The following is a 16,650-nucleotide window of genomic DNA, read 5'->3' on the forward strand; positions in this document are numbered from 1 at the left end:
CAGATAAGGTGCCAGTTTATCAGGTTTGAGTTTGTATAGCTCTATAGGTAGACCGTTTGGGCCCGACGCTTTACCTGGGCGGAGATCGCGAATTGCCCTAGCCACCTCATCGTTTGTGAGCGCCATTTCTAACGTTTCCCTGTCCGCGTCCGAGAGGGTCGACAGTTGTATATTCGCTAGTAGGTCGGCTGAGTCTTCTTCCGTACGCTCCGACCCCTTCCTGTACACCTCCCGGAAGTGCACCGCAAATTCTCTGGCGATGTCATGGGGCTCAGTGAGAACCGTCCCCGTTCCGGTTTTAAGCTCTGGCACCACTCTGTGTGCCCTCTCTTTCTTATCTAACCAGGCAATCATTTTTCCTGCTTTATCTCCCTGATCGTAGATCCGCCCATCCCTGTCCCTGGCTAGGGTCCTCGTGGCGTCAGCGGCCAAGGCCTTATACTCGGCTACCTTTATCTGCAATCGATGGATGGCGTCCTGGTCTGCACCCTCTCCCGCCTCCTCCTCGAGACGGGTAAGGTCCTGTTCAATATTTACCATTTGTTTCCTGTTCTCTTTACGCGTCCCCACAATTGCTGACAGGGCTTGTCCCCTTATCACCGTTTTAAAGGCTTCCCAGAGTGAAGTGGAGGAGTCGACCGTACCTTCATTATCTGTAAAGTAATGGTCTATGGCCCGCGTGAGGGTTGCCTTAATGTCTTGGTTTTTAAGGTACCAGGGATTTATTGATGGTACATGCCCTACCCTCTTTTCCCGAACGTGAGGTGGACCCACAAGGGGGAGTGATCAGAGATGCCCCGTGCCAAGTGCCTAATTTCTTGGGTGCTCACGCCATGGTGCAGATGCATAAGGATGTAATCTATTCTAGAGAGGGTGTTGTGCGCCCCCGACAGGAATGTATATTCACGTAACGTGGGGTGCCGCTGTCTCCAGAGATCAACAAGGCCAAAAGCCTCTAGGAAGTTCGGGAGCCAGTTCTGGCTAGCGCTAATGTCTCGTGGTGGAAGTCGGTCCGTCGCCCCTGACACAACCGAGTTAAAGTCTCCTCTAGCTATAAGTACCCCCTCTGGTAGGGAAAGCATGAAAGCACCCAGGTCCTTGTAGGATTGGGCTTGAAGTCCCGGGGGGATGTAGACTGCTAAAAGAATCAGTGTTTGTCCTTCCCATTGCCCCGCTACCGCTGTGAAGCGCCCCAGCGGATCCGCCCACTCCCCTGGATCCTGACGTGAACCCGGCGTGTGACACCATCGTGTATCCCCATCTGTTCAGTGCTTTGCAGGTGTTACCAATTAGGTGTGTCTCCTGGAGCAGTGCTACATCCGGGAGCTGCCGCTTGAGCTACTGCAACACTATACTACGCTTCACCTTGTCCCCCAACCCATTCACGTTCCAACTCAAAAGTTTCAGACTTTTATCCCAGTGCATCCCAGACTTGAAATTGGCTGTCCCTGTCCAATAAGCGTCCCCTGCGTTCGTCCCAATTTGTTACGTTTTGTATTTTGCCTGGCCACTGAACAACTTCCCTATTTCCCCCCCTACCGCAACACCCCTCCCCAACTCCCCCCCCCTCCCTGCCACCCTGCCACGTAGGTCTAAAACTACCCACATCCCCAACTAGCAGAGCGCCTATCGCCCCACAAACTGGTTGACTGTGCTGCGAGGAGGCAGGCGAGAATCAACCCCAGCCGCCCAGAACCTCCCCCCCCCCCTCTTATTTCAGTTTTCATCAGGCAGTTGAGTTCCCGGCTATGCCGACCCCCCCCCCATCGCCCGTCATTAGGGTCCCTTGCCATATTGTCCAGGAGGCCCATACTCCACCCCTGCCGAGCAGAAGCGGTCTCCTCACCCAATTCAACTCAACCCTCCCTCCGCACCTCCCACAGACAACAAAGGAGCGAGACGGTCCCCCCCTCAGGGAGACAGGACGCTCAATGTAACATCCCCCACATTTGTGATCAAGAACAGTGTGTACATTACGGTTTGCAGGGATCGTTTTTCCAAGTCTGGGTAAAGACCCCAGGGTCGATCAGTCTCTCAGCGCAGCACGTGTCCCAGCGCTGCTCGGTCTCGACCTACAGGAGCGGGTACCACCTCCATCCGTCCCCGACCTCCCACCAGTCGATTCCGACCCGCGGGGCCTGGGGCTCCCTCGACCGCCCCTTGCCCCGGTGGTCTGCTGCTGCGTCGCTTGCCCATCCAACCAGTCCTGCGCCTCCGTTGGTGTGGAAAAGAACAGCGTCTTCCCATCCGCTATGACTCTGAGTTTTGCAGGGAAGAACATCATGTACTTCAGTCCTCGCTGCCGCAGAGCTGCTTTCACCCCTTCAAAGGAACGTCGTTCCTGCTGTACTTTAAGTGTGAAGTCCGGGAAGAAGCGAATGGTGGAGTTTTCGTAGCGCAGATCTCCCTGGGTCCGGGCTGCTTGAAGAATGGCGTCCCGGTCTCTGTAATTGAGGATCTTGGCGATAATGGTCCTAGGGGGCGCCCCCGGCTTGGGTCTGGGGACCGGCGCCCTGTGCGCCCTCTCGATTGTGAAGAATGAGGAGAGCCGTTTTGGTTTTAGGTGATTGAGGATGAGGTCTTCCAGGAAGAGGTCCACGCTCTGCCCCTCCAGGCCCTCCTGGACCCCCACCACTCTTACGTTACTCCGACGGGCCCGTCATTCCTGATCCTCAAGTCGTAGGGCCATCTGGCGGTGCTGGTGGGTGAGAGTGTTGATGTGCTCCTCTAGGTCTTTCGTGGAGGTCTGGAGCTCCAGCACGCTGGCCTCGTTCACTCGGACTTTTTCGGCAGTCTTGTTCATATCTGCCCGCATCAGGTTCATTTCAATGGACATTTTATCCATCCTGGTTTCGAGGGTAGTTCCCAGCCCTTTGATGGCCGCCATTATTGAGTGCAATGACGGTTCCCCCTCGGTAGCCTGCTCTCCCTGCGGCTCACTGTCCTGTGGTGCTGGCTTGGTGACTGCGTATTTGTCCAGTTTGTTCGACTGCACCGGTGCCGCATTTTTGGGCTTCATCGCGTTGCGCTACCCCCAGGGCTCCGCCACGAGGGTTCACTCACTGTGCGGGCAACTGCACCGTGCTCACTTGGTGGAATACTCAGTCGGCCGGGTGGGTCGGGACCCCTGGTAACGTACTTTTCTTCCTCGCTTGTCTCACCCAGTTAGCCTTCGAGGGCCTCCTTTCTCCGGGCCCGCCGCTCCCCCGGTCCTCACCGGGCCCCACGTCGTTGGTGCGTTCTTGTATCCGCCTCCGTCCACTCGCTCGGCGTGTGGCGCCCCAGTGGTCAGAGTCGTCTTGTCAGGCCCAGTCTCCTCCGGGGAACTGGCACCCCCAGCCCTCAACCTCCACAAGTGCGGTCTGCCACTCTTCGTCCACCCTCTGGCGGCGCAATATGATCCAGTGCGGTCAATCCGGGCTCCAGGGCACGGGCAGACTCCGGAGGAAGCGGGAACCCCAGCTGGGCTGCGTGTGCTCACTGGGCCGCCACCACTCCTGTACTCAGTCAGGGTTCACCCTTTCATCTACGCTTCCCTCTTTATCATTATTCCATCCTTTATGCTGTTTCGCCTTTCCTCCTGTTCCCGCCTGCGCGTGCTCCCAGATCGTCCAGAGGTGCTGCAGCCCCTAGGAGGGGCTTTGAGGCTGCTTCGTGTCCTGTTCTCCATCTTCCTACTTCAAGATTGAGGTGGGCCCTCAACTCGGGCTCAGTCACCAAACCGAGAGGCCACCACTGGCGAGACAGGCGGGGGGGGAGGGGAGGGGGGGAGAATCCACTCCCAGCAGATACTTCTATTGTTCGCACCCCCGGCGGGCCTCCCAGGTCCCTGGCGGCCCCCAGGGCTGTACAGTCCGCACCGCAGGTCCGCCGCCGCCCCTCGATGCTCAACGAGCGATGGGCGCGCCCCAGCCGCAAGCCCTCTCTCTACCTTCCTGAGCGTGCAGGCCGCTCCCGGGCACTCGCGCCGTCCTCCCGTGGTCGTCCACGTCTCCCCCGGAGTCCGGGTCACTGCCGCAGCCCAGCTGCCCTCGCGAGGCCCGCCTCTCCCCTAGATCACAGTCGGGGGCCCGCGACACCGCTCTGCTCGCAGGCCAGGTCAGTGCTCGATCTCGTCTTGCATCGGCGGCTTACCCCGCCCCCTCCAACGGCACCTCTCCGCCCCGGCGTTGCTCCTTCCGGACCCCAGCACGGCCACTGGCGTCCGTTTCGTGCCGCGATTTCGGCGGTACAGTGTCCCCCGGGTCTTCGCTTGTCTAGGGGCCCCCTGGGGGGTCTGCCTGCGGATGTGTTACGGAGGTAGGAAGGGGTTGGGACCCCGGCTCCGGCGGAGCTCTCTGCTCAAGCGGCCATGTTAGCTGGCGCCCGGCCACGCCCCCGGAATCAGCAGTTGTTGTTTACAAAGTGAAATCCAAATCAGGAGTGTGTCTGTCTGTCAATCAGTGATGCAGATCATTGAGAATGTTGTCACTTCCCTCTACAGCTGCTGGATCAGGGACAGCTATGTTTACAACAGCTATGAGGAGACAGGTCCAGCAGATGACACTAGGGGGAACACCAAGGGACAGAAAGTTGTGGCTGGAGCTGGTGAGTTTGCTTGAATCATGTACATCTCTGTGTAACACCTCAGTGCTATGGTGTGAGCTGTCATTTGTGGTGGTACCCTACACAGGTCATATGATCCTCATCTGTTGATGCAAAGTACAGTTAATACAACCCTTGTGTTGCACCACATGTTATACCAGGTCAATCCCTAATATGGTTGCAACCTCTGTTCCAGGGGATGCTGAGGATGAGGATGACAGACCTATGACCAGTGTGGGCTAACAGGGAATCAGAGGGGAGAATCCCCTGATCATCCAAGCAGTGATGTCGGCAGCATGTACTGCTCAAGAGGAGGAGGATGAATTTCCTGAGGACGTCGACTTGGTGGATGATGAGGACAATATGTCCGATGACGATACAGATGCCAGTGAGAGCTATCGTGCCAGATTGGCCAAGCAACGTTCGTCAGCCTCCTCACAAGCAAAGTATGGCCTGCCCCCAGCATCGAGCAAACCAGCCACAGCTCCCACGCATCACAACACAGACATCACTCCCTCGCAGCCCTCACGTCCAGGACCGACATGGTGGTTCCCCTACCCGCTCTTCCCTAGCCAGTGTATCCCTGCCATCCTCTCTACCATCTGGGGGAAGTACCAGCCCTGTTGTGGTGCAGGTATCCCCTGGGCACCATTCTCCTGCCCACAGGCTACCACCTGCCACCCCTCCCCTGCTGTTGGACCTGCTCGTCCCATTCATGGCAGACAGCTGCAGAGAGGGCCTGCACCTGGCTATGATGGCCAGTGGGAGCAGGACTTCTTCCAACAGCAGACAGACGTGAGGCAGGACATTCATGCCATAGGGGCTACCCTGTCCGACATGTCGGAGTCCCTGCAGGACATGGTCCAATTCCCTCAGGTGGTGGACAGGCTGAGCCAAGTTTTGGATAGGATGGATAGGACTTGGCAGGACATGTCCAGAAATATGCGAGCCATGATATCCATCCAAAGGGAAGAGAATGCAAGACACCATGCCTTGGCCATGAAGATGATGGAGGGCATGTTGAAAGTGATCCAAAGTCTCCCTTCACGGTCAACACAGGGAGGGGAGCCATCATATCTGCCCACAGGACAGCACATCCCCACACCTGTACCACCAACTGCACAGCACCACAGCAAAGGTACACATCCACACCGGCGGGCTGAACTGGCACTCCCACCACCAACCCCTGTACAGGCACTCCCGCCACCTGCACAACCACCACCAATCCCTGTACAGGCACTGCCACCACCTGCACAACCACCAACAACCCCTGTACAGGCACTGCCACCACATGCACAACCACCACCAACCCCTGTACAGGCACTACCACCACCTGCACAACCACCAACAACCCTGTACAGGCAATGCCACCACCTGCACAACCACCAACAACCCCTGTCCAGGCACTGCCACCACCTGCACAACCACCACCAACCCCTGTACAGGCACTCCCACCACGTGCACAACCAGCCCTTTTCCAGGCACAAACATCCAATGTGCATACACCATCTGCCCCAGTACATGTAGATGACCCTGGACAGTCCCAAAGACAATACCCACCTCCACGTAGGCGAAGAGCCAGACCTGACCCCTCCGAGCGGTCATCACCCCCCAAATTGCGATGTCGCAAGCACGATCGCCAGTGACAGGAACCCCAAGAAAAATTAACCACGTGAATGTGTGTTGAACAAATAAAGACCTACAAAACAAAGATTCTGTTGTGTATCATGTCCTGTGTAACGATGTAGGTGGCCTAGAGATGTGAGAAGGTATGTGTGTGACACAGTTACAAGTGTAACCCATCATTGCAACAAGCCATTATGTGCATAGCAAATGACTCACCAAATATGTGTCTATATTCTGAACCAGACATTCAAAATGAAGTCAAACAAGTTGAAGTAATTAGAATTCCTCTTGATATTTATGAAGGTACAGAAGAACAACCGTCCATTTGGAAGAGAGAAAGGAAAACAAATGATGATCTTAATGCAGAGGGAGAAGGGAACTTGGATTGGGGTGGGGCAACAAAAATATAACACGTCAGGGAGCGTCAGGGAAAACAGTCTATTTACAAGGGGAAAATGAAATAATAGTTCACGACAACGTCCCCGTCAAAAGTCAAGTGTCCTTCTGGTCATCCTCTAGGACCACAATGTCCAGATCCTCTGAGTCCGATGCAGGCACACGGCAGGCGGGTGCAGGAACAGGCACCACTTGTGTTCGTGACACACGAGGAGTACGGGGGGAAACAGTGTGGGGCAACGGACAGGGGGAGACATTGACGGTGGTATGGGAAGGGATTTGGGAGACAAGAGACGACATTACTGTGGCCATTGAATTGATGCTGGTGGTGAGGGTGGCCAGAGATCAGACAATGTCCTCTCGCATCATGCGTACCTCCATACACACTTGTAGCATGATGCGAGCGGACATGTCTGGCTGACCCTCACACATCCACATCAAGTCTCCTGGCACAACACCGGGAGGGGCCTGGGGGGACAGGAGGGATGTGGTGCCTCAGGTCCGGAGCCAATGATGTCGTCGAGCTGGCAGCTACGATGAGGGGAACTGGTTGCAGGGGATGCAGCTGGAGCCCCCGATGGAATGGGGGACTCTAGAGGTAGGGAGGGGCTGATGGCAGGCCCAGATTGTGTGTTGGCCTGCCCTGGGGACACCTCTTCAGGGCCCACAGGTGAAGAGTCTTGGGGAGAGTAGCTCTCCACCACATCATGGGCAGAGGTGTCGGGTTCTCCCCCCCCCCCCTTTCAATGTCCGCAGCCTCCACCCGGGATGTAGCACCAGCATCAGGGTGTCCCTTGTCAGTCCGGGTGGGTGCAATCCCCTTACCTCTTGATGTTGAGGGTCCCTCCTCATCCTCGCTGGTGGAAAGAGGGTGTAGCCGCCGCACTGGTGGCCTCGCGCTCCGGACCTGGTCCTGCTGCCCTTCCATTTCGCCAGCTGTGCCTGCTGAAATGTAAGCAAAATCCTAATATTATGGTTGTGTCATGCAGGACGAGACACATACATAGATGAGCCATGGTCAGACTTTATTTTCCTCTGATCACACTCTACAGTTGTCTGTGTCTATGAGCTCACATTATGTGTATGTTTACTGTCATTTACTGAATTGAGTCTGACATCGACATCTCACGTGAATGTTTGTGGCTTACACAACTGTATTGGCCAACCATCAACCTGGTATTCTGGTGATCTGTGTGTCCTCTCACTGCTACATGTGCAGGTTCCAAAAGCAGTCCACCAAAGGAGAACATGAAGAGTCCTGATTTCTTTGAATTTGGCCATTGATAGGGAGTCGCAGCTATTTAACGTCGGACAAGTGTCATCTGCTTTGTAGCATTGTATGGGACAAGACAAGTGCCGAATGTGGGTCACACATCCACAGAGGGTCTGGGCTATTTCTTTAGCTACATTGTGAGTCTAGCCTTTTGCTGTCCCCACACATGATCTGACAATCCAGTGGCACATATTGGCTTTGGTGACTGATAAGGTAGTGCAGTACACCGCTGAATATCGGGGATTGTTGTGACAGCTACCTGTACATGTGAAATGTCATACAGGCCACTGAGGGTGAGACGTCTGTCAGTGGACACACCTTGCAAATTTAGAAGCACTTAAGAGTGATGCAAGGATGTCAAAGTCTGTCTTGACTCCATGGCACATGATGATCTGTCTCAATTGGAACCCAAACTCTACAAATGCAATGCAAGTCACAGCATCCAATACCCTTTGGCCTGCCATGCGCACACTGGACAGTGTCTGTACCATTGCTCATCCAATGCACACATCTGTTATGATTTCCTAGTTCCAATTGTAGTGGTGCGGGAAGAGCAGATTTCAGTATGAATGCACAATTGTGGATCATTTAGCCAGTTGTTATGAAGAAACTACAACTCCCAAAATGCACTCTGCCCTGTACAGTCCATATGCCACAGTGTGCCTTTTTAATCTTGGTGACTGCTGCATGGACACGGAATCTGTGAATGGAGGTATGGGACACACAATGGTACAGCACTGTTTCACTCACATCATACTTCCAGACACATATTGCATATGATGCACTTACCATGTCCCTGCTGCTCATGCTCCTCCAGCTGAGCATGGAGGGTCGTCCAAGCTGCTCGCAGGACCCTCCTGTACAGTGTGGAGAGGCGAGGACAATGCACATGGTGCTGGGAAGACTGGCCCACCAGCTCCTCAGCCTTGTGCCGGGACCAACGTTTTAGTTCCTCCCAGCGCTTGCGGCATGCCCTAGCACTCATGGTGTGGACTCCCACTGCTCTGCAGCGCTCACCGATGTTGGCCCACAGCCTGGCCCGGGCTGCATTGCTCAGCTGGTGTTCAGGGTCCCCATATAGCTGAGGATATTTGACCAGCACCCCCTCAGCGAAGATGTCTAACTCCCTTTCAGTGGAAGGGGTGCCTTCTCTTCGTAACCCTCAGCCATTATGGTGAAAATAAGAATGATGAGAGCAGCAGGATGTCAGAGGATCTGATCTGTGAAAGAGGATGACTCAGAATGAACACAAAATGGCTGCCAACTATTTCCTGTGATGTATTTCCTGCCTCCCACTTCCTGTAAAACATTTCCTGTATGAAATAATGTGTTCCGGGTGAATTTCGGAGTTTACGGCCCGTGAACGCAGTTTCCGGTTCCGGAGCGGAGGGTCCGCACACGCGCATTACGCTCCGCAATCGAGACTTCCGATTTCGGGCCGTAAACTCCGAAAATGACCCAAAACACATTATTTCATACAGGATATGTTTTACAGGGAGTGGGAGGCAGGAAATACATCCCAGGAAATAGTTGGCAGCCATTTTGTATTCATCCTGATCCATCCACAATCAGAAATCAAATCCACTGCCATCCTGATGTTCTGTTGTGGATAAAAATGAAATGACAGTGCAGGTGAGAATTATAAATATGTAACAAAAGGGGGAAGAGACCATATAATGACATTTCTGCACGGATGGGGGGGGGGGGGGGGGGGCTGACACAACATCAAACCCCTGTTTCAGTTTCTCCTACTTTGCATTATGGTACATGTAGTCCATACTGGGTGCTCATTACCAGAGTTGTGTGATGTGTTACGTAACATTGGGGTGGAGCAGTGTGGATATATCACAGACACATGGTGTCTGATTCACCCATGACATCACTCACGTTGTGGGCGCATCATTTGTGGGGGGGTCACATCTGTTGAGGGCACAGGCCCGACAGTGCAATGGTTATGGCCTTTTCTGATTAAGTGACCCATCCTCATGAGGTCCGCCTAGGTCTCTCAGAACATGTATCGTTTTCCATCTGCGTCAATAGATTCTTTAGGGACATCCACTACACTGATCGCTGACATGGGCACATGAGCTGAAGCACGCTCAACCTTTTGACTACTGTCAACAGCTGTGATTTACATGCAGTTAGTGTGGCTTGCAAAGTCGTCTCAGGAAGGAATTTATTGACACAGTCGTGTATATCCAAGTTTCATCATTGGCAACAGACAGCAAACCACATTTTGTCCATGATACTACAGGTTGCTCATGTGAAAAACGTGGCAATGAGCTGCTCACGGAATTGCATGCCCTGACCTCGGTTATGTGCAATGGCCCAGTTTCCCAGATTCAGAGCTAGCCAAGGTTCTAGCGTTATGTGTAAGCCATGCATTAGGGCAATGTTGTGCAAAACACAACAGGCTAATATGATCTTGCACACAACTTCTGGGAGTACAGCAGCACACCTCCTGTACGGTCGAGACATCTGAATCGCGACTTCAACAGACCAAAAGTGCGCTCTATGATGGCTCGAGTTCGTATGTGTACCCTATTGTACCTACGCTGTGGTACAGTGTTTGCACGCCTGTAAGGGGTGAGGAGATGTGGGGTGAGTGCATACCCAGCGTCACCTGAGGAGTGGAGAAAGGGCAGTTGGTTACATTTCCCTCTCTGAATTGCCAAGGACATGATCTATACTGTATTACATGCAGTATCTGTTGGGCCATGTATGTAGCTTTATGATTCTTATTGTACAATGGTTAATGTTGGGGGGCATTCAGACATTTCAACAACACATTTACCTAATTTCTAATGCTTGGTACTTACCCAGTAGCCACATGTTGCCAAATTCTCCCACAGTCATCCGCCGGGCAAGAGGTGACATGCGCAATATGAACCTGTCATGGGTACTGCCTGGGAACACCGCATGCACATTAATGAACCTCCCACTGGCATCACAGACAGCTTGCACGTTGATGGAATGCCATAAGTGTCTGTTGCAGAAGATGTGTGCAGGGTGGCTGAAGGACCACATGGGTACAATCAATTGCACCCAGTACACGTGGGAATTGTGCAATGAGATAGAAATCTCGTGTTGCCCTTTGTCTCAGGGCCAGTGTACGTGGCATTTGTATGTGGTTGTGGGCTCTTAGAGTGATGCATCTCAGTACCTGATGCAGGCACCGCGACTGGCTCGCCTGGGATATGCCCACATGGTCACTGAAGACCCTTTGGAAAGACCCAGTGGCAAAGAAATGGAGCGCAGAAAGGATCTTGATATATGCTGGGATTGCATGTGAGCAGCAGGTCACAGAGTCAAGTTCCTGCTCCCACTCACATACCATCTAAGATGACTTCTGGAGGGAAACTGTACATGGCCCTTACATCTTGGCTGGAAATTCCAAATAGGTTTATCCTCTGTCTGAAGATCCTCTCTGCTCTCCTCCTCCTCAAGTAGTTTTGCCGCATGGCAAGTGGCAGTGCAACAAACACATTCAGTTACATGTTGAAAGGGTTTGTGTGTGTCTGCTCTGCAGTTATACATGCTGCAGAGATAGGATTGGCTGGAGTGTGACAGCTGATGCATGGTGGGGGATGGTAGGGACTTAGACAGGTGTTTACCCTTGGCTCAAATGATCAATGGCCACAGTTAATGTATTCTGGCCCCAAATCTGAGCTTCCGGCCCAGGAGCGGACTTTACGGCCCGGGAGCGGACTTTCTGGCCCGAAATCGGAGCTTCCGACCCGCAAGCGGACTTCCCGCTCCGGATGCGGAATTTCCGCTTCGGAGGCAGAAATTCCGACCCGAGTGCGGATGTAAAGTTAGTAGTCCTAAATCCATTCTGTGAATAGCAAAAGTAGTAAGTTCATTCTGTGAATGCCAAAAGTAGTAAGTGCATTCTGTGAATACCAGAAGTAGTAAGTGCATTCTGTGAATACCAAAAAGGTAGTAAGGTTAGGATTTGGTCTTAAGTTAGTTCTGTGAATCGGGCCCACAGTGTACAGTGAGGTGCCAGGTCAGGATCCGAGGTGTCGACTGTATGGCCAGAGCATGGACAGGACAGGGGCCTGCTCGAAAATGTGAGATGTACTAAACCAAAAAACATGAAAGGCTAATACAACACCCCTCTGCCTCCCGCCATTCACACCAACCCCCAAACGTGGTTGAGTATCTTCACCACACAAGATCCCCCCAAAACAATTTCATCAAATGTGGGACTCATCCCGGAGAGCGAAATAGAACCACGCCAACTCCCCAGCCCAACTCCGGCTGGTTGGCTGAAATGGTGGATAACACCCTTGGAGAGAACACATTTGCTCTAAATTGAAAATGCATGAACAGTTAGCAATGCAGTCAGAAACCCAGGTGGAAACCAGCAACAGGAGTTATCTATATCGCTCAGAAAGAACAGTTTGCATGATACAAAGAGTCTCTAATATTCAGCCTTAGCCGTTGTCATCTAGGTGAGTTGTTTCCTGCTCCCTCGGGGAGTCCTGGGGCGACTTTGAGATTATTCCTCTAGCAAATTTAAGGGCAGCTTTGGAGTCAGTGAAGTCATGTGCTCTGCCGTCATAAATGATTCTTAGTTCAGCAGGATAGAGAAGGGCGTATTTAATCTCGGCCTTTTGGAGGAGTGTTTTGTTGGACAAAAATTCCCTGCATGCAGCCTGAACTGCGACGGGGAAGTCAGGGTAGAACGAAGTCACGTTCCCTTGGTATTGCATCTCTCCGCGCTCTCTGGAGGGATGTAGCACTATATCTCAGTCTTTGTAATTTAAGACGCGCACGATTATAGGGAAGGCCGGTGAACCAGGGGCGGCTTAGGTGCAAGAGAGCGGTAGGCGCGCTTGACTATGAGCATAGGGGATAAGGCCTCCCCGAACAGCTCCCGGTGCATCTTCTTTATGTAGTCTTCCATATTGTCTATGGCCGTAGACTCTGGGACCCTGATGATCCGCAGGTTGTTACGTCTAGAGTGCGCTACTAAGTCATCATTCTTGGCTCTTATTATGTCGAGGACTTTCTCCATCTTGAGTAGGTGTTTGTTGCTTTTTGCCTGTTCGCCGTCTATATCAGAGACACTTGCCTCAAGATGGTCTAGCCAATCATCATGCTTATCCACCCATTCTTTCAACCTGTCTAGACGGCTAGCCACGAGGTCTAGTTTGGCATCAATAGTACGTAGGCTAGACTTGACATCCACTAGGATTTCCTTAATGTCCGCATCATGAGGGGGCAGTACGGTGGGCTCTCTGTTGTTGTTGTGGTTCGGGCTGACCAGAGGTTTTCTTGCTTTCGAAGAGGAGCCAAGACTGCCTGGTGTCGTGTTTGCCCATATTCGCAGTATTGCCAACAGTGGTAATCCAGTCACGTGTATAGCAAATCTGGTCTGCCAGCACAGAGTCACAACCAAGCTACGACTGCTCAGTAGGGTTTGAGGGGAGGCAAAACAGAGGCATACATTCCAGGACTCCTCAGTTCCTCACCGTGCCACTCTGCCCCCCAGTTCCTCAAGGGTTCACGTCAGTGCCGCCTCAACAGATATAAGGGTCACTATTTTCACTTTTCCCCCACTCCAGGCCGCTTCAGGATTCAATGCTGGCTGCTTTCCTCGTACCACCTTAAGGCCCAAACCTTTTAGTGGGTGGGCAGTAGCTGCCCTCATTCGTGAGCTTCACCTCTCCCCCAGGAGCACAGCCGGTATCGTAGAGGCCCGAGTGTAGGGCAAGCAGAACAGGCCGGGGGCTCTGCAAGCATCGCCCCCGCCTAGGCCTCCTGTCAAAGCAGCTCACAGGGAGTCCACGTCCCTGAAGGCCGGAGAAGAAAGGCTGCCTCCGACCGCAGCGCCTCCCAGCCCATGCCCAGCCCCGCAAGCAGGCCTTACCACCAGACCAGGCGTGCGCTGCAGCCGGCCAGCCTCGCAGGTCGTCTCCGGAAGGCCTCCCCTCAGTTGCCTGTGTCCCGCAGTGGGCGAGGAACAGTCCACCACTCAGTCAACCCATGCTCCGCAGGGCAGCAAGTCGGGCCATGGCCGTCGTCTCTCACCTCGAAGCTGGACCTGCCTCGGTCCTGGCCCTCCACCACCCAGCAGTTCCTCACAAGGCTAGGTGACCCGATCAAGCTGTGGCTTGGGTTCAGCCCCTCATTTCTCAGCCCGGGCAGCGGTCTCCGCACCCACTCCCCACTCCGAATGAACCTCGGGTGAGCGCTGGCTCCAAGTATAAGTACCAGTTTGTTCAGCACCAAGTGGGGATTAGCATGTGCACACTTTGAAGGCAGATGGGTGAGGAAAATAATGGCCATCTTGCTGCGCGGCTAGGCAACACCCACCCCCCCGAGCTATCGAAACTATACTGGCTTCCGGTGAGAAGTTGGATAAAATTCAAAGCACTATGCATTGCCCATAAGGCACTGTACAATACAGGCCCTGACTACCTAAAACACATCTTCCAATGGTATACACCCAACAGACCGTTGCATTTCCTAGGAGTCAAAACACTTATATCCCCCAGATTTAGAAAAATGAACTGGGTGGAAGAAGCATCATCAATGGAACTACCAAGCTGTGGAATGGCCTTCCTCTGCACATCAGAGCTATACCCACTCTGCTCGCCTTTAGAAAGGAGCTGGAGACCTTGCTTTTTAGAAATTAAGGGTAGTATATCTGTGCTCTAGTGTAGTCAGTGCCCATACACCTCAGGGTATACGCGCGCTTTACAAATTTTATTAACATAACTTACTTGCAGATGTAGTTGTATGGTTGTATCTTTTGCAGGCTTGTATTTTGCAGGGAAAAAACTGCAGAGTTTCCTCCTCTTCAAATGTTTGGAGTTCTTTGAGTTGTTTTTGCTGTTATTACTCTGACTGTTATATTGTTTGTTTAATTGTTTAAGCTATTTTATTGGTTATAGTTTTGTATAGTTTAATATTCTTGGTTGTTTTAGTTTGATTTAATTCTTTTTGTCAGTGATGTCCTTATTTAGAAAACACTAATTAATGTTTTTTATGGCTGCATTTTAGATAATTTATTTCATATTATAATTATTTTATTTTAAGAAGTTAAATAATATCGTTTGTTAATATTAATATATATTTTATGGAATTGGGATGTAAATATGTGGAATGTATAATTTAGAGGTGTATTTTGTTAATATAGTTAAAATTTAATATTTTGGTTAAGTAAAATATTATTATGTATTTATATATTGTAGTTATATTGCAGTTTCCATAATTGTTTACTGATATTTATTACTTGTTTTAACGATATGTATGTAGTCAAAATTGATAATTTTGATATTTATCACATAGTCCATAGGTACTTTTGAGTCACATTATTTTTGTTTCAAACATTTTTGTTTCCGATATATGTAGGATTAGATGTTATTGTCGTTGATATTTATGTGTATGATATAAGTGATTTTTTTAATTAGGAATAGGGACTCCATATTTTTGGAAAGTATATTTTAAGTTTCGATAATTCTGTAAGCTGATATTTCTTGTCTCGATATTATGTCAGTGATCCAATTACAATGTCAAGGGTTTGCCTCCTACATTTAGTTCCCTAAAAGATCAGGCCTGGGCTTCCATCGCGATGGCGAACAGGTGGGCTGGCAAAGCACATCTCTCCCTGGTTCCGCTGATTCACTCATTGATGTGGACTTTGATTGTAGGATTCTTGTAAACAAGTGACAAGCTTTAGAAAGTATTCTAGATCCATTCTGCCCAGCGCTTTGAGCATGTATGGCCATTCAAGTGAATGCATCACAAAGGTGAGAGTTCAACATTTAGTGAAGTGGTGTGGCCCAGTGTAAAACCCAACTGATCAGGTAAAACGAGATATAGCATTAGTGGTTGCCACATTGGCCAATCTTGTGCTGTAAATATTTAGTAGCCAAAGGGGCCAGTATGACTGACAGCCTTCCAGGTTTAAGTATAGCTACGAGAATGGCTTCATGCATTGATGGGGGCAGCTGGCCACATTGCAGCACCTCCTCATATCTGCATAGTAAATAGGAAGCTAGAGGGTCAGCATTCTCCTTGTAAAACTGTGTTTGAATATGAGTTATGTTTGTGCCTTTTGCTTGACCTTCATCATATGTGCCAGTTATTTCCCCAAGCCTGTTCCCTTCCTCTGATTTCTGGGGCTGTTCTTGTTGAGTCATGTGGCTTACTTCTTGTTCCGCTCATCTCTAAATACCTCCAGTGTATCACTGATTTCTGCTAGTCTCTCCTTTTATGGGTTTGTGCATATTCGATGTCTAATTATTTACGTGCGGTTTCCAGTTGGTTCAGTTGATCTCTGAGCACATTCAATATATCAAACATTATTTTTCATCAAAAGGATGGCAGCCAAAATGAATTGATCGTCGAAATATGTGTAAACTGCGCTTTTAGACCCACAGGAAGCCAGCCAAAAATGCTGAAACAATAAATGAAAAATATAGACACAATTATATTGTGCACAACCCGGGGTCACGTTTTTATAGTGATGGGATATATGAGTCTGACAGTTTCTGTTAGAGAGTATGAAGTGTGGAAAGATGGGGTTTGTCATTGTTATATTTGAATGATTTATTATATGGAGTTTGTCTGTTTTTGAAAATGTATATGTCTTTATGTATGTAAATATGATTAAATTAGATCTTTGCAATTGAATATATAATTCATTTTTTTTATTAACATGTTTTTATTGGCATTTTGTTCCTTTATACACAATCGACATTTATCTTTATTGCATTACATTTGTTACATCCTCATTGTCTCGATCTGGGTCGTCT

At 50.8% G+C, this 16,650-nt stretch overlaps 1 protein-coding gene across 2 annotated transcripts in view; it reads right to left on the reverse strand.

Annotated features, from left to right (window-relative positions):
- MCMDC2 (minichromosome maintenance domain containing 2) overlaps positions 1–16,650 on the reverse strand; it is a 1,176,074-nt gene that overhangs the window by 676,141 nt on the left and 483,283 nt on the right. Inside the window, exon 8 of one of the 2 annotated variants that reach the window (XM_085604113.1) lies at positions 7,432–7,551. The exons of the other annotated variant lie outside the window; for it this stretch is intronic. Within the exon in view, the coding sequence (XP_085460239.1) occupies positions 7,432–7,551 (120 nt within the window). The remainder of the gene's footprint in view (positions 1–7,431; positions 7,552–16,650) is intronic. 2 annotated transcript variants of the gene reach the window in all.

The sequence above is a fragment of the Triturus cristatus genome, chromosome 5_1 (genome assembly GCF_964204655.1).
Source record: "Triturus cristatus chromosome 5_1, aTriCri1.1, whole genome shotgun sequence".
NCBI lineage: Eukaryota > Metazoa > Chordata > Amphibia > Caudata > Salamandridae > Triturus > Triturus cristatus.